This window comes from Ctenocephalides felis, unplaced genomic scaffold (genome assembly GCF_003426905.1).
Source record: "Ctenocephalides felis isolate EL2017-DRISC unplaced genomic scaffold, ASM342690v1 CF-g0.4_SCAFFOLD_00741, whole genome shotgun sequence".
NCBI classification, from domain to species: Eukaryota; Metazoa; Arthropoda; class Insecta; order Siphonaptera; family Pulicidae; genus Ctenocephalides; species Ctenocephalides felis.
This window is the reverse complement of record NW_020536895.1, coordinates 1-25,105: the sequence shown is the minus strand read 5'-3', so window position 1 is coordinate 25,105 and position 25,105 is coordinate 1. Positions and strand designations below refer to the sequence as shown.

Genomic DNA, 25,105 nt, shown 5'->3' with positions numbered 1-25,105 from the left:
ACGTGTATATGGATGTACTTATAATGCGCATTAATCGGCATGTTACTTTCCAATCAGAACTTGTTGACATTTTATTTAAACTATTATTAAATATTATAGCTAGCCACAGGAGATAAACCATGCTCATTTCGTTAAATATAATAAATATAAGAAGATACACAACATAGCAAATAATGTAATAATCTACACATCAAGACAAGACAAAATGATATCGAGTAGGCGAAAACGATTGAATATTGTGTGCAATTACGACTAACAATATAGAGAACAAAATAAACTAAGGCTTCTGGTTTCTGGTGTACCTGAACTTGCGAAGTCCATGTACACCCCGACTCTAGAAGACATTGAACCAGTTGTGCCCAGTCCTTGAAAAGGAAAATTAAAGATCGACGTATTAAAACCTTGTAAACATTACCAATTACCAGCTTTCATATAATCCTTTATTATAATTAATTAGAATAAAAAACATGCATCATGTTTGATTTCTTATTTCCAAAACTCTTGAGGGGCAAACTATATCATAAGGTTGAGTATAATAGTCCCATATTATATTTATTATAGCAAGAGCCTGAATGATAGACGAAATTTTTTTTTCATAAGATTTTTTCCACATTATTTTGCACAAGTACTTCAAATATACATATATAACAACCCTTATTTTCCAGAATTCCCTAATAATAACTGTAGTATGCTTAAAGATTTATATAAACTTACTTGTAAAAGATACGCTCACGCACATGTACACATATAGGTACACACCAACGAAAATACATGCGCACTTATAAATATGCTCATATACACAAAAATAGATACAAACGCATACATACAGGTATATGTATATATATATATATATATATATATATATATATATATATTAGGGTGGTCCTTAATATGGACATTTTCGAATTTCCTTGCTCCCAAGGGCTAAAATGGTTCCAAATTGATAAAAAACAATTCTCTGAAAGTTTTAGCTCTTAATATTAACTTTTAGATAGTGCGCAATTCAATCAAACTTCGTATGGAAATAGCATGGAAAAATTTTGAAAATTAAAAAAAAATTTTTAGGTATAACTTAGCGACAAGTAAATTAAAAGTGAAAATTCGTGTCATTTTTTATTGAAAATTCGACGCTCTGCAAAATTTTTGAAAATTTTTTCATGCTATTTCCATACAAAACTTTGATTAGATTGCGCTCTATCTAAAAGATAGTATTGAGAGCTAAAACTTTCAGAGAATTGTTTTTTATCAATTTGGAACCATTTGAGCCCTTGAGAGCAAGAAAATTCGAAAATGTCCATATTAAGGACCACCCTTATATATATCGGATCGAGCGGTACATCAATAAAAATTGTATAATTTTTTTCAAGTTTATTTCAAATGCCAATGTTTCGTCTAAAAACTATATAATAAAAACCAAACAACACTTTACATAAAGCATTACAAAACATATCTGTACTAACTAATATTTATGAGCACTAATATATTACCATGTTAAAACGGCTTAATAATTAAACGCTATTAAAAATGAAAGCGTTTTTAATGAATTCATTTTAATAACTAACTGAATTAATTTTAAATATGTGCAGTTAACCAAAACCTTAATACTTTCATTACTACAGTAGACGAGAACAGAAAGTAACTACAAACCATCGTAAAATATTGTAAATTTGTCACTATTGGAATTTTAAATTTTTTAATTTATGCTTACAACAATCACCGTAACAGTGCAGTATTTGGTGCTAAACGGATCCATGTAAATGATGGGGTTAGGGAAAGATCGATAAAATTAGATAATAAAAATCGAAAAAAAAATAATTAATAAGCATTTCAAATAGCAATCAAAATAATATCGATGCAATTATATGTAAAAGAATGTACTTAAAAAACCAATAAAACTCTAGTTCAATCAGATTTTTGTCAAAAGGGCATTTAATGCAATTTGCGTTTTTTCTGCGTTTTTTTACAAATTGTTGATAAGTCAAAAATGCATCTATAGCACGCAGTCTTGCGTTTGAACTCTCGTCAATTTTTTTATCATTTTCAACAAATTGGTTCATACAGTCATAGTGATCGCAAATACATTCACAAACACCATTAAAAGTTAATTTTTACCGTTCTTTGAAATCATCAATATCTATCATTATTTGTCTCCTGCGGTTTGTTTTGCTAATTGAAGCATTCCTGGACAGAAAAAGAGCGTTAATCGAAATAGCGCTAAGTGAAGTGTTAAGCGGGGTATTATTGTATTTCAGATATATAAAATTTCTACTTGCAATTTTATCTGTTCAAATCGTGATTTCACTAATGCTCGTCATTTTCCACAGTCAGGGCGCACGTTTTTTTTTTTCAAAAATACCGAACTCGATAACGTTGTCAGCGATATCATTGGGAAGCATACTTTAGATATGTACGAAAAACCAATAGGTTCAACTTGATTAAAAAATCATATCAACTATTTTTTGAACGATAAAAATAATATCAATTGAATTTCCAAAAAGGGTTTCGAGGCAAACTATATATACACGTATCAAAAAATATCAGAAGAAGCAGTGTGCGCTTCTTCCGAAATTCTGCCTCTGAATATCTTTTGTTAGCAAAGAAAAGACAGACATTTGTAAATAAAAGTCATCAACTCTTAGGCTCAACCTAAGCTTCAAGATACATTGGTTTTGAACCAATGATAACACCATTTGATGCCACAGTAAAGGGTAGATGAAGTGGTCAACAATCATCAACTATCACCAGCAAGCACAACTCTCCAGAATTCCACGTTTCATTTGTGTGTCTACGTTTTAGTGCGCAAAGTGATGACGTAACGAAAGAATTACACCAGATTTACTAGAAAAGTGATATTGACAAAGACTGCTTGAAACGCCACTAGAACAATTGCAAGAGACTTGCGTTCCATGAAAAAAAGAGAGCAAATGATGTTCCTTAGAGGAATCGAAAGTATAACGCCCCCCATGAAACAATGCCCTCAACCGAGGTTTTAGTCGATATTACTATTATTAAGTCTCAGGTCTGGCATGTGTAAAGACCTATGCGCCTGGGAGTAACTTTGGCAAAATACACACACATATCACAATTTTAAAATTCTGTAAATTGCTATCTCATCTATGCATACATTTACATACATGCACACATATAATATCCAAATATATTAGTAAACTCAAGTTTAATCCACATAAATGATAAAGTTTGAAAATTGGGTTCATTGAATAAGTTTACAAACATCAAGCCAATCCTGGAAGATAAAACAAATATGTATCTTGCACATACCACGAATTCTGAACTTTATCAGAGTATGGTCACGTCAGTATTATACACTGTTTTTTAATAATTTAATTTGGTAATCTGCCTTTTGGCATAGAAAAGCAGCGCAAGTCCAATAGCTGTTTTCTAATTTAGCTCAATGTTTATTAAATGAATATTTTGAAAAATATATATGTATTTTAAAAAAACGCGTTCTTTTTATATACTTTCAACACAAATCTTATTTTCAGGTAGAAAGTAAAAATAAATGTCCCAAAAATCATTTCAATGCACGTCATGTAGTAGGATATAGTAGTAGTAGTAGGATACATTATATTACTATTGTAACGACTGGGCATTGCATCAATATTTTTTTAAATTAATCTAAATAGGGTCATTAACTTCGTTTTGACTGCATAATCATATATCAATTTTATTAAACAAAAACAAAACAAAAATCGAAAAATTGTGTAAATCAACTGTGACTTTAGATTAAAAGTGAAGATAACTCTTGCCAAAATGTATGAATTTTTAATTCACATTTTTTATAATTAATGAATTTATATTGATGTAATGTCCCGTTGTTAGTCCATATATATAAACACATATATATATATATATATATATATATATATATTATATATGTATGTTGTGTGTACTTGTGTGAAAAAAAATTATGCGATAAGTATTGAATCTTCTGATCAAAATAAATACAAAAACTTTAGCTGAAACGCATGAATTCTTAATAAACATTTCTTTATAATGCTAAATTAAATTTTATTGATGTAATGCCCAATAACACACACAAATATATACATATATATATATATATATATATATATATATATATATATGGCAGTGTGTTTTGTTTATTCTTATGTCTGCTTACTAAACTACACACATGCCCTATATACATAATATTACAGTCTTTGCCTACGTTTATTTATATGATAGCAAAAATATTGAGAAAAACTTCGTTACTGTAGATATGTTGCCTGTAAGTCCTGCATAGATTTTAGCTTTATACTCTTATTAATAAATTCGAATTCACGTTCCTATATATATATATATATATATATATATATATATATATATATATATATATATATATATGTATATACATATTTGATTTTTTATCTCAAAACATGAATGTGCAGGCAGTGCTCATGACAAATTTTCAAGCAATAGTTGCAATATTATAAGAAAATTAATGTTAAAACGCAAGATCTCAAATCTATTTGTTTCTTTAGTTTTAATCTTTAAAAATTGAAAAATGGAAAAATATTAGCAATATTAGTTATCGCAAGATATATATGAAAAAGCAAAATATGTAAACTAAAAATAGATAGTTTTAAAATAATATTTTACTGACCATGGAACACTGCTCAAAATGCTGCTGCAGCGCCATTTGTGTAAGAAGAAATCCATCTTCACCCCCATGATAAGAAGTACCGCGAACATACGGAGCGCTATGCACAGCCTCACGCGGGCTGCAAGGAGCGCTATGGTCTGTAGAAATTCCACCGCCACCACTATCACCACCGGTAGCGCCAGGACTCGAACCAGGACTAGGACGCAAACCAGGACTACGATAACCTCCGACACCTACAGCACTCATCTGAGAATAATAAACTCGCATTTAAATCCTTAATTAATGCGTTCACTAATAAATGAGAATAAGCTGAAATAATAATTGCAGTATATTTTTTCTGAAATATCCAAGTTTCCTGATTTACAAAAATGGCAATATGACTCGGATCAATTTTTGCACCACACTAAGAATTTTAAAACATTGTTCCGTAATATAATTAATTAAATAAATAATATAATTAATTGAATTAAAAAAAATTAAACAATAATTGAATAAATTATACAAAAAATTGTAAAATATTGACATAAGACTTATTATATCATTATACAGGCGGCTTATAAGGTAACTAAATAAATAAATACAAAACTGAACATGATTTTAAGCAATACAAATTCATCATAAAACTAGCTGTAAGTGGAATTCTGTCTTAAGGCAATTAAGGCATCGTGCCTTAAGGCATATTGCTGGAACTTCCCGTACCAAAAATTATTATTTTTTTAAAAACGATTAACATTTTTGAAAAAAATTTACTTCGAAAAAATAAGATTTTTGAGAAACTATAAATTGGACAAAAAATTACTTTTTTTTGAAAAAAAATTTTTTTTTAAATTTTTTTTTTGTAATAAAATTTTTAACTTCCCGTAGGGTAAGTTATAGTAATCGCAAAAAAATCAAAAATGAAAATTTTTATATATCTTTACGTTTCAGAGGTTTCTGAATATTTTGGCATACCTTAGAAAAAATGGATGTATGTGTGTGTGTGTGTGTGTGTGTGTGTGTGTGTGTATGTATGTATGTATGTATGTATGTATGTATGTATGTATGTATGTATGTATGTACGTGTGTGTATGTATGTGCGGATACAAATTTTCGTCGACGATTTCGGGAACACGGATCAACCGATTTGAATAATTCAAAAAACATTCAATTCGTATTGATAAGGAGACGTGCTGATTAGTTTTTGGCGAAGGCAGGTCTAGCCGTTCCGAAGATACGGGGCAAAAAGTGCCGAAAACGGTAACTCAGTTTTTAAGAGAACGGAGCGTTCAATTTGAATAATTCAAAAAACATTTTACTTGTATTGACAAGATGAAGAATCGATAAAATTTTCATGATGGTAGGTCTAGCGGTTTCGGAGATATAGAGGAAAAAGTAAAAAAAATGAGCCATTTGGCGGTCAAAAATGATCATTAGACATATGCACATCAATTTTCAGATATTTTATAGAGATTTTAACAATCAGTATACATTTTGTTAACATTCCTATGGGTACCGTACCAATGCTTATGCGTTAGACAGCGACGCGGCGCTTACGCGCTTTATATTTTGTCCCTATGCAGTTAAAGCAGTACGATTGCTTTGAAAAAAAAGTTCAGATCTTCCACAATATGTCAAAATAAAGAAAAAAAATTTTTTTTTCAAAAAAAAAAATTAAAAAAAAAATTTAAAAAAAAAAAATTTTTTTTTCAAAAAAAAAGTAATTTTTTGTCCAATTTATAGTTTCTCAAAAATCTTATTTTTTCAAAGTAAATTTTATTCAAAAATGTTAATCGTTTTTAAAAAAATAATAATTTTTGGTACCCGAAGTTCCAGCAATTTGCCTTAAGGCACGATGCCTTAATTGCCTTAAGACAGAATTCCACTTACAGCTAGTTTTTCTTTATTTTGACATATTGTGGAATATCTGAATTTTTCTTTCAAAGCAATCGTACTGCTTTAACTGCATAGGGACAAAATATAAAGCGCGTAAGCGCCGCGTCGCTGTCTAACGCATAAGCATTGGTACGGAACCCATAGGAATGTTAACAAAATGTATACTTATTGTTAAAATCTCTATAAAATATCTGATAATTTGATGTGCATTTGTCTAATGATCATTTTTGACCGCCAAATGGCTCATTTTTTTACTTTTTCCTCCATATCTCCGAAACCGCTAAACCTGCCTTCATGAAAATTTTATCGATTTTTCATCTTGTCAATACAAGTGAAATGTTTTCTGAATTATTCAAATCGGACGCTCCGTTCTCTTAAAAACTGAGTAACCGTTTTCGGCACTGTTTGCCCCATATCTTCGGAACGGCTTGACCTCCCTTCGCCAAAAACTAATCAGCACGTCTCCTTATCAATACGAATCGAATGTTTTTTGAATTATTCAAATCGGTTGATCCGTGTTCCCAAAATCGTCGACGAAAATTTGTATCCGCACATACATACACACACGTACATACATACACACACACACACACACATACATCCATTTTTTCTAAGGTATGCCAAAATGTTCAGAAACCTCTGAAACGTAAAGATATATAAAAATTTCATTTTCGATTTTTTTGCGATTACTATAACTTGCCCTACGGGAAGTTAAAAATCTGTATGTTCTAACTAAATTCCTTGCTCAACGATAGTTAAAAACTTACAATTTTTTAGCCAAAACTAAAATTGAAATTTGAATTATTTGTAAAAAAAAAATTGAAATATTTTTTTTCCAAAAGTAATTCTTTCGTCAACACAAGAAGAAAGTTTTTTGAATCATTGAAATCGGATACTTATTACTCTCAAAAACCGCCGTTTTTTGTAAATTTAGCTCTGTATCTCCGTAACGGCTGGATCTGCCTTTGTCAAAAACTAATCAGCACATCTCCCTATCAATAGGAATCGATTGTTTTTTGAACCATTCAAATCGGTTGATCTCTGCTCCCAAAAACGTGAACGAAAAAAGCGGACACACAAAAGATACACACACACATCCATTTTTTTTTAGGTATGCCAAAATGTTCGTTCAGAAACCTTCAAAACGTAGAGAAATACAAAAATTTTCATTTTCGATTTTCGGCCCATTGCTATAACTACCCACGGGAAGTTAAAAATAAGTAAAATTATTAGTTACGTTTAGAATTGTTTCTATGTAGACAATGGCGTTCTATGTATGTTAAATCACAATCAAACTCTTAATAAACTAGATTTCTCAAACGATTAGTGTTATTTTTTATTTATTCACTAGTATATACTAATTATTAAAATCTATCTTTATTTCCTTTATGTGAAACGGAATGCAGTAAAATATAAATTATTAACTAGTCGAGAAAAGATAGCTAGCAGAAGAGATATATTAATTTTAGTTCATTTTTTTTTTATTTCGGTGAAAAACCTGATGTTGCAAAAAGATTTTCAGAACAAAGAAATTTTGAAGCCGCCAATTTATATTGTCGTAAAGCAGCAATTCCCAACGTGGGGCGCACGCCCCACCGGCGGGTTATTTGGAAATAAATGTGATTTGAATGTAATGAAGTATAGTATCAATAAAACATTTAACAAAAAATGCTTATTAGATCTAGCTAAGGTGTCCCGGTTTGGTCAGGACAGTCATAGTTTTTAACGTTGCTTAACTGGTGCCGGAGTTATGTTGTTTCGTCCGGGTTGACTTGACTTTTCAAAAAGTTTAGCTTGAATTTGAATTCTCCTCGTTACTTTATAATAAAATTACAACTACCCATCATAATCTGAAAAGGATATATGCGATAAACTGCTTATATAAAACTAAACATTATGAAAGATAATGTTGAGGAATGCAAAAATTCTTAGGGTTCAAATAGCCCTTCACTAATTATTGTAAACTTTCGTTTTCAAATTTACTAAAACTACCCAGAAGTTAGGTTAACAAAGTTTCTGACTGGCATAAATGCCTTAAAGGGGTATTCTGATGTAAAAATTAAAAAAAATCGATTTTATTTTTATTTCATATTTTCAAAGTTTAACTATCTAAGAATATGGATACGAGAAGGTTTTCGAAAATTTGAATTATTTTCGGAGATATAAGCATTTTACTGACTCGGTCTCCATACTGATTTGGCTTCACGCAAAACTTTAAAAGCGTTTTTCTCAGAACAGACTTTTTCAGTACTGTTGACACGATTTCTCGAGTTTTAGTCGACCGATTCACTTGAAATGTTCAGAGAGTCTTGTTTATAGACCCATATATATATATATATATATATATATATATATATATATATATAACAAATGTATTCTGAGTGGATGATATATATATATATATATATATATATATATATATATATATATGTATGTATACGGGTATACAGAAATAATCTTCACTAACATCTCAGTAAAGTCAGTATATCAGCACATAGCTGAAGCTGATCAATGTATGTTTATACAAATACAAATACGCAAAATTCTGTACGACTTCCTCATTACGCGAAAAGTAAAATTTTCGATAGATATATACTATATTGATAATATTAGTTACATGGGAAGTTTGCTATAATGTATCTAATAATAAGATTATTAATATACAAATACGTCTTCTGTATAAATTACTATATATTTTCTATATTTTCGTCCTTAAATTTTGCTTGATTTTGATAATGACATATCAATATGCCAAGCGCAGTATATATACAATAAAATTTTAAAAAATTCTTGAATGTTTGCCTCATATGGAGATCTTGAAGCTTGTATATGACCGTAATGTAAAAAATCAACATTCAACAAAATAATTTTTATGCCGAATTTTTATACATCTAGTAATTTTATAATTATATACCTTTGGTGATTGTTGCGACATATTTAAGTTCCCATGAGATCCATATAAAACGTGAGATGTATTTCTAGGACTCGTTTGCCCGCAAAAAAGATTATGCCGTCTCCCTGAGTTTATATCATTAGGACTTGAACAACTTTGAAATGAATTCTCGTGCGAAGCCTGTAAATAATTTATAATATTTCTACAAAAAATAATATTTCTATGCTAAACTTAGTTTGTATGTATCGCTATGCGTTATGTTTGGAAATACAAAAGCTATCAAGTAATCATATCTCTATACAATAAATATTTATTGAATTAGAATATTAATATTTGGACAATTTCTCTATCCGTTAGAAAAATAATTTGATGATGATAAAAACTATATATAAACAGAATGTGCTATGAATTGGTTGGAGTAATTACTTAATCAATTAAGAGATAATTTATTAATGATATTACATATTATAGTCGTAATAAGCGGTTCCAGCGATACGAATCCACTTGCCACACTTAACAAGTATTTCTTCGTTATAAACGATAAAGTCACAAACGCAAGTAATATCTACCCTACAATGCAAAAAATGTTAAAAAATAATGTGAAAGAAAAATTACGCGTTCGTTCACAAGGAAGCAGTAACCATGGCAGCTATAATTATTTAGGCGGCATTATTTTTAACTAGGAGAAAAGCCAGAAAATCCGACTTGCTTAGTTTATATTGATTCGTTTGAGACCCAAAAGTATGTGGATGTATGTATGTGAGCTGATATTTGAAAAATGGTTGAATTATAAATATTGATTGAAGTTTGGAATGATAGGCTTTTGGTGCGTCCATTAATCACGAGATCGAATTCTGAAAGATTTTTAGACCACCCCTCCCCCTGGTGATATTCAAATTCCCGCCTCCCCCACCAAACATGACGTGTTTGTTTAATTACGTGAAAAAATTGTAACATTCTTTATTTTTTCGAAATATTCGGATTTTATTAAAAATTTCAGGTGAAAAATAAATACACGTGATATCTTACTATACCCTTCCTCCCGCACGTGATATTTCGTAATTTTTTGTCAAGAACCCCTCCCCCTAAAAACCTCACGTACCCCTTTAGGACCTACAAGTGAGTGTTTGTGCACTACTATAATTACAAATATTATAACTCTGTTTGATATTATAGGATATCAATAAGAAACCGCATTCACTAGTTCCTTGTGCAGAGAAAAACTTTACTTTCGAAATAACACTGTTGAAAATTTTATCTAAATAGCTAAATCTCACTTCTCATTAATTAAGCTGATAATTTACATGGGAAGTTTATGCAAATTTTCTTTAAAAGCCCCTCACACCTAGTTATAATTTAAATTCCAGCTATTTTACTATCTAATATATAACTAATATGCTAACAAGTCTAATTGTATTCTTCTATAGCTTTTTGAATGTAAATTCATGGCTCATTCTGTTATATATATAAAACGAAAAACTTAACATATATAAAAAATTACAAACAAATGTAATAAATAAAAAAAAACTTGAAAACAAATAAAAATAAATAACAAACCTTGGTGCGTTGCGAGTATCTATGGTTAACAGGGACTGACAAATGATTCTGAAAAATATTTACACTACATACAAATTGATAATATTAATAAATAAAAATAATAATAAAATAAGAACTTAATACAAATAAAAATGGAATAAAACAATGTGGATGATAACATAAATTATTTGTCACCTATACAAACATGAAACTATTGAATATTGCCCAATTATGGAAAATAAAACTAACTTAACGTATTATTCCTAAGGCAACAAAATGGTTGACCTATCAATATATTTCTCTTGGATTTTCTCGAAAACAAATGATTTATTCTTTAACCCTATTCGGTCGAATTTAATTTGGAGATAGGTATCGTTGCCCTACTCGGAATTATTTTCCGCCGAATGAGCACAACACGCAAGTTTAGGATGTGTAAACAAGATTAATTCGTTCTAAATATTGACGAAAGTCATGTTGTTGCTTTACAGGCAAGAGTTTTTATCAAGTTGTCAGATAGAAAACCTAGAACCCGCATAAATGTCAAAAAAAACTATATTAGATAACAGGGTCTTTCTGACCCAGTTTCATAGCATAGTGACTTTGCAATTTATGTGTAAAAAGTCTGAATGATATGACATGTTGACAGTATTCAGTATGATTCGGTAGCATAGTGTATGGAAGTTGAAGCGTAACATGGCCTTTGTCATAACATTGGTCTGTTGTGCGGCAGAATCGGCCCATTCAATTTTTTTTTGTGAACTTTAAATACATTTTTATTTAATACACTCATCTAGTATTGGTTTTGAATAAAAGTTGTGTTTTATAATCACTGTATGCTGTAATTATAAAACACGATTCGAATTCAAGTAAGTAACTTGCCATGGTGGCTAAGAGTGGACAAAGAACCGAAATGGGTTGATTTCATGCAGCAACGCCGGAAAAGAAGTATTTTTGCTTGGAAACATATTTAAATGTATATTATTTCAAGTGGAAACGGGCATCACTACTTGTCCAGAATGGCCCCGATGGGTACCAAATTTGAGACCCTGTAATTTGTAAAACCTAAGCTCTTAGTACTACTGACTGAGACAATGCAAACCCAATCCCGAACGTATGCCAACAGAAATGTGATTGAAAAAATAAAAAATATAAACATGCACCGACATGTTTCATCCATTTAAAACAAACCCAAGGATCTGGGCGCAATGCAAAATAGGTTTCATCCACGTATTTAAACGATTCAAGCAATTTTAAAGGTCTATTTAAAAAATTATACCAAATAAAAAGTTTCACCCTATGTGGCTGAGTATCCTTGAGAACATGAGAGTGTACCACTTTCTTTAAACTTTCTTTACAAATTACAAACAGTAATTAAAATGAACATAAATTAAAAAATAAACATAGTTCTATTCTTACTTGTTACTGCCTACAAATTAAATCAAATGAAACATTGTTAAGTAGAAAAGATAAGAGCTAGTATACCCGTGCTTAAAGGACGTAAGCAAAGAGATGTATTCCCTTGCTGCCGCTATTGAATTCGGTTTAAATTAAACCTTAACGAACGAGTGCCGCCATACTCGCGACATTGTAAGTTATATAATAAATTTAATTATTGGTCTACAAGCAATATTAGACGAATAGACTTTTTCAAATCCAATAAAGCGATGTTGATTGTGCAACTTCTCTAGCTTTGTAAAAGAAGCCCTAAATTTCTTAAAAATTCGTCGACCTACTGGGCATAGTTTTTAATTATGCGCTCGTTGAAGGTTAAGAAATACTTTTAGGTAAATAATTTCAATTGCAACATATAATACCTAGGACATAGACAACTTCATGCGATTACCAAACTTCCTAGTATGTGTACTAAAAATATTGCATATACACCTAAGTCTGTTTTTACACGGTCTTTTTGTACACGGTTTTGATATAACACGGTTTGAAAATTGAATATTTTTAAATTTTTTACACGAATTTATTCCATTTAGCACGACTTGAAATTTTATGTACCTAAATTTTTTTTGTCAAATTAAATTTTTGCGAAGTATGTTCATTCACAAAAAAGTATTTATGAAAGAAAAAAGTCTGAAACCATCGATAGTATCGATAGTTTGCAAACACTAGCTTAAAGATTTAAGTGAATTCCCCTTTAGCGCGTACAAACAATTTTTACTGGTCAAAGCAAATGTGAATAGCACTAATTTAATTCTTGTTCTTAAAAATTCTTGTTTTTCACCAATTTTAATAGGTTTTAGAGATTAGGAACGAATCACCCATTTTTGTATAAGGTCAATGTCTTTTTTTACACGTTTTTTTTTTACACGGATTCTTCTGGAACCAATCTCCGTGTAAAAACAGACTTAGGTGTATATATATATATATATATATATATATATATATATATAATCAACAATCGTCTAAGATAAATCAGTCCGAAATAACGCTCAACTACAAAGATTAAAATTTATTTTGATGAATTGTGAACGTTATTTCTAATTATTCAAAAAAATCTTTATTGAATCGACTTTCAATATACTGTTTGCGTTGCCATACTTTTTATTGATAAAATAATGCACATTTGCATAATTAAATTCTACATCTACATTAAATTTTCTAAAAAATAAAGCGGGTATTCTAAAATGAACAATACTATATTTTAAACTGAAAGTATCACATTGATTAATATTAATTTTAGGAAATATTGCATGTTGCTGTAATATTAAATGTGACAAATTTCAATAACTGATTTTTTTTTTATTGCTCTTATGTTTTACAAAAATTGTGCTCGTTAATCAAAAATTTATTAAGTGTTAAAAATAAATTCAATTATAATTACAAATAAATTAGTTGTGTGACTAGTTGTCAGTAACCATTTAACTGATTTGTGTCCTAAGTTTAAAATGTGACATAAACCCATCACTAACAAAATTGCAAAGTTAGATCATTGTAATTCATATCATCCCCTTCAATAAAACTATACTTTCAAACAATTTCTAATTACATTCATTCTGTTTCTGTTGAACACTAAGGCAGTATATGATTATATAATTATTTACACACAAATATATATATATATATATATATATATTTTTTTTTTTGAATTTACCGAATTATATGGAGAGCCACTATGCTGCACTTCTTCTTGGTCATGTGATGTATGCAATGGCGAAGGAAAATGAACACTTGTGAGATCAGGTAAAGAACCTGTATTATTTCCAATGGGAATTTGAAGTGTGCCAGAATCATGTGTTGGATATATACTGAAAATAATTCCAATGAAATATCATTAAATGTTTAAGACATATTACAACATGTTACAAATATGTACATATACATATTTTGTATATATATATATATATATATATATATATATATATATTGAAATATGTGAGTTTGGTGTTGATATATATTTTGATGAGTTATTTAGAATCGGGCAGTAACACCAAGTAAAAAAAACTAATGTAGTTTTGAAATACTTTATTTATCCATACGTTTCAGTCTTCATCGAGACCGTCATTCAGTAGAAAACTAAAAGATTTTATATGATGTAGGAGGAAAATAATATAAAGTTATAGAACTTATATATATAAGTACTTACAGAAATTAATTATACAAAAAACACTACACTATTACACTGTGATAAACCAGGCTATTAGATCAGTCTAATAAATCTTGCATTAATAAAAGGTGTAATGCCTCCTTACTCTGTGAAAATTATCAGGTGATACTCAATAATATTTCCAAATTTGTTTCTTCTTAACTAACGTAATTCCGAACCTGTAAACCTACCCTTACGCGGTCCGATCCCGAATTTTGAATCTTAACCTCTTCACCCATACTTCGAAACACTGATTGTAAAAAGACCCGCCAACTATCCTTCAAACGGTCTCTTCAAATAATTTTTAAACACATGTTTCATTATTGCCTCGGAAACGTACGCATAAACTACGTTATATTTCACAAATATTTTATATTATATTATACTCTGTTCAACAAAAACAAAAAAAACAAGTTAGTATATATATGATAGTGCAAAATTATGTGCCATGTGCTAGTTACTGATGTAAGACCTTATTTATGTAAGTTACCTTTGTTGTTTATATATGTGTATGTGTTTGTTTATGTATATTAGGGTGGTCCTTAAAATAGTCATTTTTGAATTTCCTCGCTCCCAGGGGCTCAAATGGTTCCAAATAGATAAAAAACAATTCTCTGAAAGTTTTAGCTCTTAATATTAACGTTTAGATAGAGCGCAATTCAATCAAACTTTGTATGGAAAGAGCTTGGAAAAAATTTTGAAAATTTAAAAAAAATGTTTTAAGTATAACTTAGCGACAAATGAATGAGTTTTAATCATTCATTTGTTCGCTAAATTACATCTAAAAAACATTTTTAAAATTTTTGAAAATTTTTCCATGCTGTTTCCATACAAAACTCTGATTGAATTGCGCTCTATCTAAACGTTAATATTAAGAGCTAAAACTTTCAGAGAATTGTTTTCTAGCTATTTGGAACCATTTGAGCCCCTGGGAGCAAGGAAATTCGAAAATGACCATTTTAAGGACCACCCTAATGTATATATATATATATATATATATATATATATATATATATATATATATACGAGGTGTGTTCAAAAAGTACCCGGAATTACTAATAATTAAATTTCGCGAGTCTGGAGTGTCTGATTGTCAAAATTTTTTTTTTATTGTGTTGGTATACATGCCCCTAAAGTATGATGAAATTTTCAGCTATATTCACTGTTTACTTTGTCTGTGGTAGTCGCTAAGGTTCGACGTGTTTTTCTGAGCTCGGCGATTTTTACAATGGAAGAATTGAAAAGTCAAAGAATTTGTATTAAATTTTGCGTAAAAAATGAAATAAAGTGTTGCAAAGTGCAAAAATTCACCAGATATGGCTCCGTGTGACTTTTTCCTATTCCCAAAGTTGAAGAGACCCATGAAAGGACGGCGGTTTTCCTCGATTGAAGAAAATCGCTGAGAGTGCTCAAGGACATATCAAAAAGTGAATATCAAGGGTGCTTCGAAAATTGGAAAAAACGCTGGCATAAGTGTATTATATCTGGGGGGGACTACTTTGAAGGGGACCACATTAATGTAGACGAATAAATAAATATTTTTTTGAAAAAACGAAAATTCCGGGTACTTTTTGAACAGACCTCGTATATATATATGTTGAAAATGTTTAAATTTGATGTTGAAATATATGATAGATTTCTTGGAGGGCGTAACATCAAGTAAAAAAAGTAAAGTAAAGATTTTTTCAAAACATCTTTATTTATCCATACGTTTCGACGTAAAATTCTACGTCATCTTCAGTGGTTCTACAATTTAAAAACAGAAAGTAACGTTACAATTTGAATATACATAAGCAATAGTAACAAGAAAAGTTTTAACTAAAGAGAATTGCAAAAAACATTACTTACTTGAATTATTTATATTATCACTAACACATATTAATATAACTTGTAAAAATTAATAATTATAGACAAGCACTAACTGTCAGTAATTTCTTTTTTTAATAAAAAGAATAAAAGATAAAAAGTGATTAATAAATAAAATATTATACGTAAAATATTATACGCATCCGAGGCCAGTGCCAAACAGAATAATATGTTTGTAAGTATCCTAGATGTGAAGTCAAAATTTTAGAAAAAACAAACACATGTGCTGGTTTTTGACCGAACGTCTTGGCGCGCTAAGCAAGTGTGCGTGATAGTGTTGTGCAACCGTGGTGTTAGGTATTCGATATGAATTGGGAAACATTATTTAGAACAAATTGGTAATTTTCGCAAATGAAGCTAGTGTCTGTGCGTTTATTTAAACAATTATTTCTGTTCAAGAAAATATAGGCCGATTCTGAAAAGCGCCTTTGTGAGACTTTCGATTCATGATGAAGAACCTTTGCGTCATAAAAATTGAAAGTATGGTTATTTAGTTTTAAATGTTCTGTGATCATTGTTTGCCCTTGCTTTTTGTTTTTTGAATTATTATCGTGTTGTTTCAAACGTTTGATAAGGTTCTGTCCTGTTTCGCCAATATAGGTGGAATCACAGTCATTGCATGAATTTTATAGACCACATTGGATACTCGTTCTAAACTAGTGCGCGGCTTTAAATTTGAGAAGAGGGAGTTGAGAGTTAGATCGATGTTGCATACTAAACGGAGATTTGCGTTGTAAAAAAGTTTTTTCCACATCGGATAAAGTTCTTTGATGTAAGGAAGGCAAATGGTACCTTCAAAATTATTATCTTTTGTGGAAATTAAACTTAGGTTGGGGTTAGTTATTTTGTTTTTTAAAAAAGTGGGTCTATTGTTTGTGACGGATTTTATAAGATGTGGGGGATATGAATTTTGTGTAAGGGTTTTGAAAATTAAATCTAAATTTGAGGTCCAAAATTGTTCGTTAGAAAGGAGGATAGCATGGTCTACAAGATTAATGATAGTACCTATTTTCATGTTAGAGGAGTGGTAAGAGTGAAAATTTAAGTATCTACCTGACCAAGTAGGTTTTTGGTACCAGTTAGTGATAATGCGGTTGTCTGTGCTTTTAATGATTTTGACATCCAAGAAACTGATAGAGTTATTTTGTTCTTTTTCAAAAGTGAACTGAATGTGTTTGTTAAACGAATTGAAAGAATGAAGCAATAAGTCAAAATTTTGAGGAGGTATACAAGTGATAATGTCATCAACATATCTGTAATAAAAATAAATGTCTATGTTGATGGAATTAAAGACTCTAGTTTCTAAATGTTGTAAAGATAATTCGGCTAGGGCAGGGGATATAGAAGAGCCCATGGGAGTGCCAAAAATTTGAAGATAAAAATGGTCATTGAATTCAAAATATGTGTTCGTGATTATGAATTTGATCGATGTTAAAAACCAATGTAATGAAAATGTAGTATGGTAAGAGATTTCATCCCATCTAGCTGTTATAGCATCTAACATTAATTGTAAGGGGACGTTGGTGAAAAGGGAAACAACATCTAGACTCACTAATAGGGTTTCGTGGGGTAAAACTATAATATTTAATTTATTTACAAATTCAAAGGAATTTTTTATGAAATGAGGGGATTGGACAGTTATGATGGAGAGTATATTACTTAGAAATTTTGAGAATTTGGACAGAGGGGAATTTATGTCAGCGACTATGGGTCTGAAAGGAACGTCTTGTTTGTGAATTTTAGGGAGGCCATAAAGTTTGGGATTATAGGGATGTAAATTTTTTAAAGTGGATGAGAGATCTTTTGAAATTTGTTTATGGGACACTAGGTTATTGATTAATTTGTGAAGAGAACGGTTAATGCGTTCTGTCGGATCAGAAATAATTGGAGAGTAAGTATTGGTATCGGATACTAATCTTGAAACTTTTTCCAAATATGTGTGTCTATCTACAATAACTGTGACGTTACCTTTATCGGCTCTAGTTACTAACAAATCAGGATTATTTTTTAAAAAGGTTTTGCAATCTCTAATATCTCTCAGGATGTCTTTGTACTCTATATTTTTCTTTGAGTTAAAGGATTTAATAGCGGAAATAAAGTTTTTGCAAAAGGTAGCCTTTGTATTCATTCTTAGGTCTGTGTTTTTAATATTATAAAGACCTGCTTCTAAGCGACTTAGAATTTTAATGAAGTTGATGTTGTAACATGAATTGGGGAAAGCAAAATTTGGCCCCAAGGCAAAGATGTATAAAAACCTGTCTGGGATAGTTACATTGGAAAGGTTTTTTAACCATTTGTTAATGACTGATTCACTTAAAATGATTTTGGAGGAGTTTATTTTGGATTGCAAAAGCTTTTCAAATTTGTTTTTATAAGATATTTTTTGATTAACGCAAAAGTTCCTATAGCGAATCGATTCGAACTCAAAAAAAACTTTCCAGGATTTCCGATTCTACTGTATTGAGTAACCAGTTATTTATCTTATTAATAGATAGTTTTAAATTTTGTATGTTGCAGATACAATTTTTGATTTCTAGGGAAATGATATGTAAGCTTAAGGAACTAAATTTGTTATTGAGGCTATTGTTAAGGTGTGAGAATTTTTCTAATTTAAGCCGGTAGAAATTTGGACAGTTAGTGCTTGTCTATAATTATTAATTTTTACAAGTTATATTAATATGTGTTAGTGATAATATAAATAATTCAAGTAAGTAATGTTTTTTGCAATTCTCTTTAGTTAAAACTTTTCTTGTTACTATTGCTTATGTATATTCAAATTGTAACGTTACTTTCTGTTTTTAAATTGTAGAACCACTGAAGATGACGTAGAATTTTACGTCGAAACGTATGGATAAATAAAGATGTTTTGAAAAAATCTTTACTTTACTTTTTTTACTTGATGTTACGCCCTCCAAGAAATCTATCATATATATATATATATATAAATATATATATATATATATATATATATACGTATTGTGTGTATATATGTGTGTGTATATATATATATATATATATATATATGTGTGTGTATGTGTGTATATATATATATATATATATATATATGTGTGTGTGTGTGTGTATGTATATATATATATATATATATATGTTTATATATGTGTATATATATATATGTAAACGTGTTTGTACATGTATATTGTATATATATGTACTATTTTATATGCATATTTATGCATATGTATTATGCTTTTTTATGTTTGTATATTTTTTTATTATTTTTCATTCCTTATGTTGTCTATCTGTTTAGTTATAATTGTCATTGTTGTTATAATTATAATACTTGTATCGATAGTTTTTTTTCCAATTTCTGTCATTTTTTTCCTAGTTTATATTAATTTCTCAATGTTCATTCTGTAGATCCACTGATGATGACATAAAATCTTATGTCGAAACGTTTGGCAAAAATTAAAGCTTAACTTTTAAATCTTTGCCTTCTATTTGATGTATTGCCCTTGAAGAACTTACTCATATATATATATATTAGAATGGTCCTTAAAATGGTCATTTTCGAATTTCCTTGCTCCCAGGAGCTCAAATGGTTCCAAATTGATAAAAAAACAATTCTCTGAAAGTTTTAGCTCTTAATATTAACGTTTAGATAGAGCGCAATTCAATCAAAGTTTTGTATGGAAATAGCATGAAAAATTTGTCAAAAATTTTAAAAATGTTTTTTAGATGTAATTTAGCGAACGAATGAATGAATAAAACTCATTAATTTGTCGCTATGTTATACTTTAAACATTTTTTTTTAATTTTCAAAATTTTTTCCATGCTCTTTCCATGCTGGGAGCAAGGAAATTCGAAAATAAGCATTTTAAGGACCACCCTAATATATATATATATATATATATATATATATATATATATTTGTTTGGGCAATATACATGAATGCAAATTTAGCATAAAAATGTATTTGTTTGTGCAAATACATGAATGCAGGTTGAGCATGTAAATGTTCTTTCTAAAAATAATTTATTGATCTTGATTTATATACAGTCAAACCCTCAGCTTCAACACATTATAAAATCTCACCTAATTCCTGGAACTCGTGGAACTTCACAGGATGATCGAGGCCTGCCGTCCATAGGTGGTTGAACCGAGTGCTCAAAATAGGTATCTAAAAAGAAAAAAATAATGTCTATCTATGTAAAATGGCTAGCAAACATATAAAATGGATCAATTCAAGATTCACTAGGCATCATAATCAATAATATATATATAAATTGACAATGTTACTTAACCCCCGTCGAGTCAAATTTTTAAAAACATTAACAGCAATATTTTAGAATCATTAACATATTTTTTAGATCTAGTAAAATTAAAAAATTGACTAATATGATGCAATTTTTATTCTCTCTTTTCTAATTAGGTCTTTATTTAACTTTATTTTACTTGTTTTATGAAAATATTATTGAAATTGCACTAACTTTGAATAGTACACGTATTTGGCGATTGTCTCACTGTCTACTGGTATATTGCCAGACTTTTTTCATTGCCAGACATGCTTAACAGCTACAGAAACGTCTGGCAAATTAATTTTATCTTTTTTGACCCTTAATGAACATAATATTAAAATTTCAGACAGACTAAACTGATTTGAAATTTAAAAAAAAATTAATGAATAAATTGGCGTCTGGCACATATTTGGCAGCGCCCAAAATGTCTCGCAACAAAAATGTGAGTCTAGTGAACCTATTCGAAATCGAATTAATGAAAATTGGACTGACTAAAATGCTATTAACTAGTATCATATTGCCAGACATTTTTGATTGCCAGACATGTTTAACAAATGCAGAAATGTCTGGCAAATTTATTTTATGTGTCTTTACCCTTAACAAACATAATATTAAAAAAAATTCAGACAGACTAAAATAATTTGAAATTTAAAAAAAAAAAATAATAAATAAATTGGCGTCTGGCACATATTTAGCAGCGCCCAAAATGTCTGGCAACAAAAAATGTGAGTCTAATGAACCTATTCGAAATCAAATTAATGAAAAATGAACTGACGAAAATGGTTTCAAAATTTCAAAATCGCACTGTACAAATTGGCTGCGCACTAATAAACGCAACCACTCCCAGCTGCCAGACGACCCATACCCTAACCGAGAGAGCCCTAAGGACCACATACCAAAAAATCAGCCTGACTAAAATGCTTGTTTTGAAAACGTTGCTGCCTCCTATACTATAAGCTATTAGCCTTTCAGCGCAATTGAAAACAGCAATTTATAGGACAGATTCAGGAAAATGCTAAAGAAGTGTAATAATTTATAATTTCTCTGTAAAAATTGTAATAATTAATAACATAACAACTGACCACGACGGGGTTGTGTAGAATTCGTCAATAGAGAGTGATGCAAGCCCAAACTTTCCTGAGAACCTGCTTGAACAACACTTTGGTGCAGGGCGCTATCGGAGCTAGCTCTTCGCCAGGCACCATCTCCCGGCGGAGGGCTTAAATATGATCCACCATATGGTGACGTATCAACCTTTCGCTCTGCAGGTCGTGCTCGCATGGGTCCTATATTACCTGTTATAAAACAAACTATATTTTATTACTGATTAAAACAAACTCTACACAAATATAAATATTTTTAACATAGATCATATATTAAAATAATCATATGTATAAAAAACTCAAATATACACACATATTAGTTTACTACAAGTTATTTTGCATTGAAAACGTAACATTCAAAGTTATACTAAGAGCTGGCAATGGAATTTTTGATTAGATACGAAAATCAAAAACTATAATGACTAAATCTAATATACAGGAAAAGATTCTAATTACAGATTTTATCAGATGAAGCTAATGAGCAGAATGTATGCGGTGTTACCTCTAGATCGAGATTCTCTTTGCTGATGATATTGTTGTGCTTGGTGCAGTGGATGCTTTGTAGAAGTCGGAGAGCAAGGTGAAGTAAGACATTCATGAGTTTGTATCGATGCCAGACCAAACTGCGCCAGCGTTATATCGTCAGGCTGCGAGTATGCTGATTCCTCGGGCTGCAGAAAACAAATTATGCAATACTCAAATTATGGTTCTTTACCAGAAAGTCACTTTAAATAGATACATCTTACAAGTTTGTTCATTATATTTTACAAGAAATACTATTGAAATATTAATTAATATATTATCTTATACAAATGATTAGGTATTTCACAAATTTTAAAATAATATATTCTTATTTCTAAATGAAAAAGAAAACGTGCATGCACATGCAGTAATAATTTTAAAAACTGCCTATAACAAACAGATGAATCCAACAATGCGTTATACGATGAGGCATAAAAATCTGTAGAACATGCTTATTACAAGTAATAATAGCATTGACTTATATTTTCTTCATCCAAGAGTTATCCATATTTCATGTTACTACTGAATACATATAGTGTCAATTACAATAATAATGAATTTAATTTTACAGATAAAAATAAACTAGAAACTTGGTGGATTTTTGCTCATTGGCTAATTATAAATTCCCAAATTAATGTTTAATACATTTAATTGTAAGTAGAATTGAAACTTTTACACGTCATTAGGAGTGTATTGCAAAATGAAGTTATTCATTTATCACTTTCAATAGTGTTTGTCATGTCATGCATAATTTTATTTGAATATCAGGCATAAGCAACTTGTAATTTTATAAGCATGGATATTTAATGACCAATCGAATATTTTTTCATTTGAGTTGTTAATTCAGAAGTCTCGTATTTAGCCACGGAATTGAATAATAAACAACTTCAAATGCAGCTTAATAAACATTGCGGCCACATAAAAAAAATTACTGACCGTTATAAAATAAAAATCTCAACAAATAAATTATTTTATTTATCACGACAAACTAATATCTAATATAATTATCAAAGGCTCCTATATTATAAAAACAGAAATGATGATAAACATTAACTTGATTCAAATGTGTCATAAGATAATTTGAAGTATTACATTTATTGCTTAAACATTAAATTTTCACCCACAAATATATTGATTTCCTCCTAATTACACCAAAATAGTTATAACAAAATATGTAAGTACACATTACATTGAAATTGTCAAAACTAAAGACACAAATAATTTCATATTTACGAAGTCGAGCAAGACGGACAGTGATCAAACTTTGAAAAAAAAGAACTTGAGAAAAAAAAAACTTCTGCAGAAGCCCAGTACAGTGTTCTCGAGTGTAATTCTCAAATTTTCAAGTAATCTTACGGAATTCATAATTAGTCAATCAATGAACAAATAGAATAGTACTTTAGATTTTAAATTTTTATTTAAAAATTTTAATACTAAATTTCAGTTATTTTATCCTAATTATATTTCATGATTAGTCACTAAAATATAATTTTATGTCAGTATAAAACACAATGCATGGTAAACAAAATAAACCCATTTTAATTGCTAAACATATAACAAAAAATAAGCAATCACATTAGTACTTTCTAAATATTTCACATTGCTAAAAAACACTATTTTATATGTATGGTAGTCTTATTGTATGGCATAGTTATATTTATCAACTTTCAGTACATACTCAAAATATCACATATCCATATGTACAAAACATATATATATATAATAACATCTCACTTGGAAACAAATTTGGAATATTAAAAAGAACTACTCTACACTCCCGTATTTGCTGAACAGTTATTACTGCATACTTTTCAATATAGAACAATTATTTTAATATACAAAGTTGAATTGCAATGACTAACAAAAAATCTTTGATTGAAGTCGTGACTATATTATCAAAATTTTATACCAATAATTTAATGCATTTATGATTGAAATTACATTTTCACGAAAAAATTTTATTTTTTATACATAGTTACCACAAATATTAGTATTCATCCATTGAAATTAAATGTCGAAAGCACACATATCTTTAAATCAGTATCGTTGAATCATTTCCATCTTTGAATACATTTTTCACAGACACAGAAATTTGAATTGAATTGAACACTGCTGATGTACAATGGCAATACAACGGTGTAAATAGTTTTTTTTTTTTTTCTAAAAAATATTCAACACTATATTAACAAGATTTAATACAATGCATGTACATAAATATAGTGCAACAACATTGCCTATTCCTGCCTAATACAAAATAAACCATTATCTCACATGGTGCACTAACACAATAGTCAGAATACCAAATCTAATACACATAGTTCTTCTTCTACAATATATCATATCAAAAGTATGCCATATTTAATAAACAATCAGTATTTGTATGCATAATAACAATTAGGCAAAAAATGATGAAAGATGCATAAAAGGAAATTATGTTTCGAATTCAATGCAATTCTGAATTTTGAACCTTTAGTCTATGATTATTGTTCCAACAGTCTGTGCGCCTGATACATTAGGAAGAGACCCACCCCGAAAACAGCCTAATGTTTGAGTTATCCTCAGTGTATCCCCACATATAGATTGTTTTCGATTAGCAGTAGATTTACTTGTTATTGTGCAGCTGTGTTCACCTGAAATGCCTAATTAGCCAAAACCTTGCCAAAGCGACATTCACACTACGTTAGAATTTATGTATTTTAAATTATGATAAGTATTCAACGTTTTATTAGGCCTCAGAAAACTGTAAAAAGTCTAGTTTGCAATAATTACAATAACAGTAATAACATTTTTGCATTAAGTTATTATGTATTTCTTCTAAGTGCACAAGTAAGTCCACAA

General features: G+C 29.6%; 1 protein-coding gene across 1 annotated transcript; it reads right to left on the bottom strand.

The window, feature by feature from the left end:
- Window positions 1-257: 257 nt before the first annotated feature.
- Window positions 258-24,897, bottom strand: LOC113367904 (CREB-regulated transcription coactivator 3-like; the record flags this gene model as incomplete). The annotated part of the gene is made up of 9 exons (XM_026609480.1): window positions 258-365; window positions 4,625-4,870; window positions 9,411-9,569; window positions 10,947-10,994; window positions 14,029-14,182; window positions 20,440-20,524; window positions 21,725-21,937; window positions 22,248-22,416; window positions 24,761-24,897. Coding segments are annotated over 9 exons (1,319 nt in total), but the record flags the coding sequence as incomplete, so codon positions are not given.
- Between the last annotated feature and the right edge of the window lie 208 nt (window positions 24,898-25,105).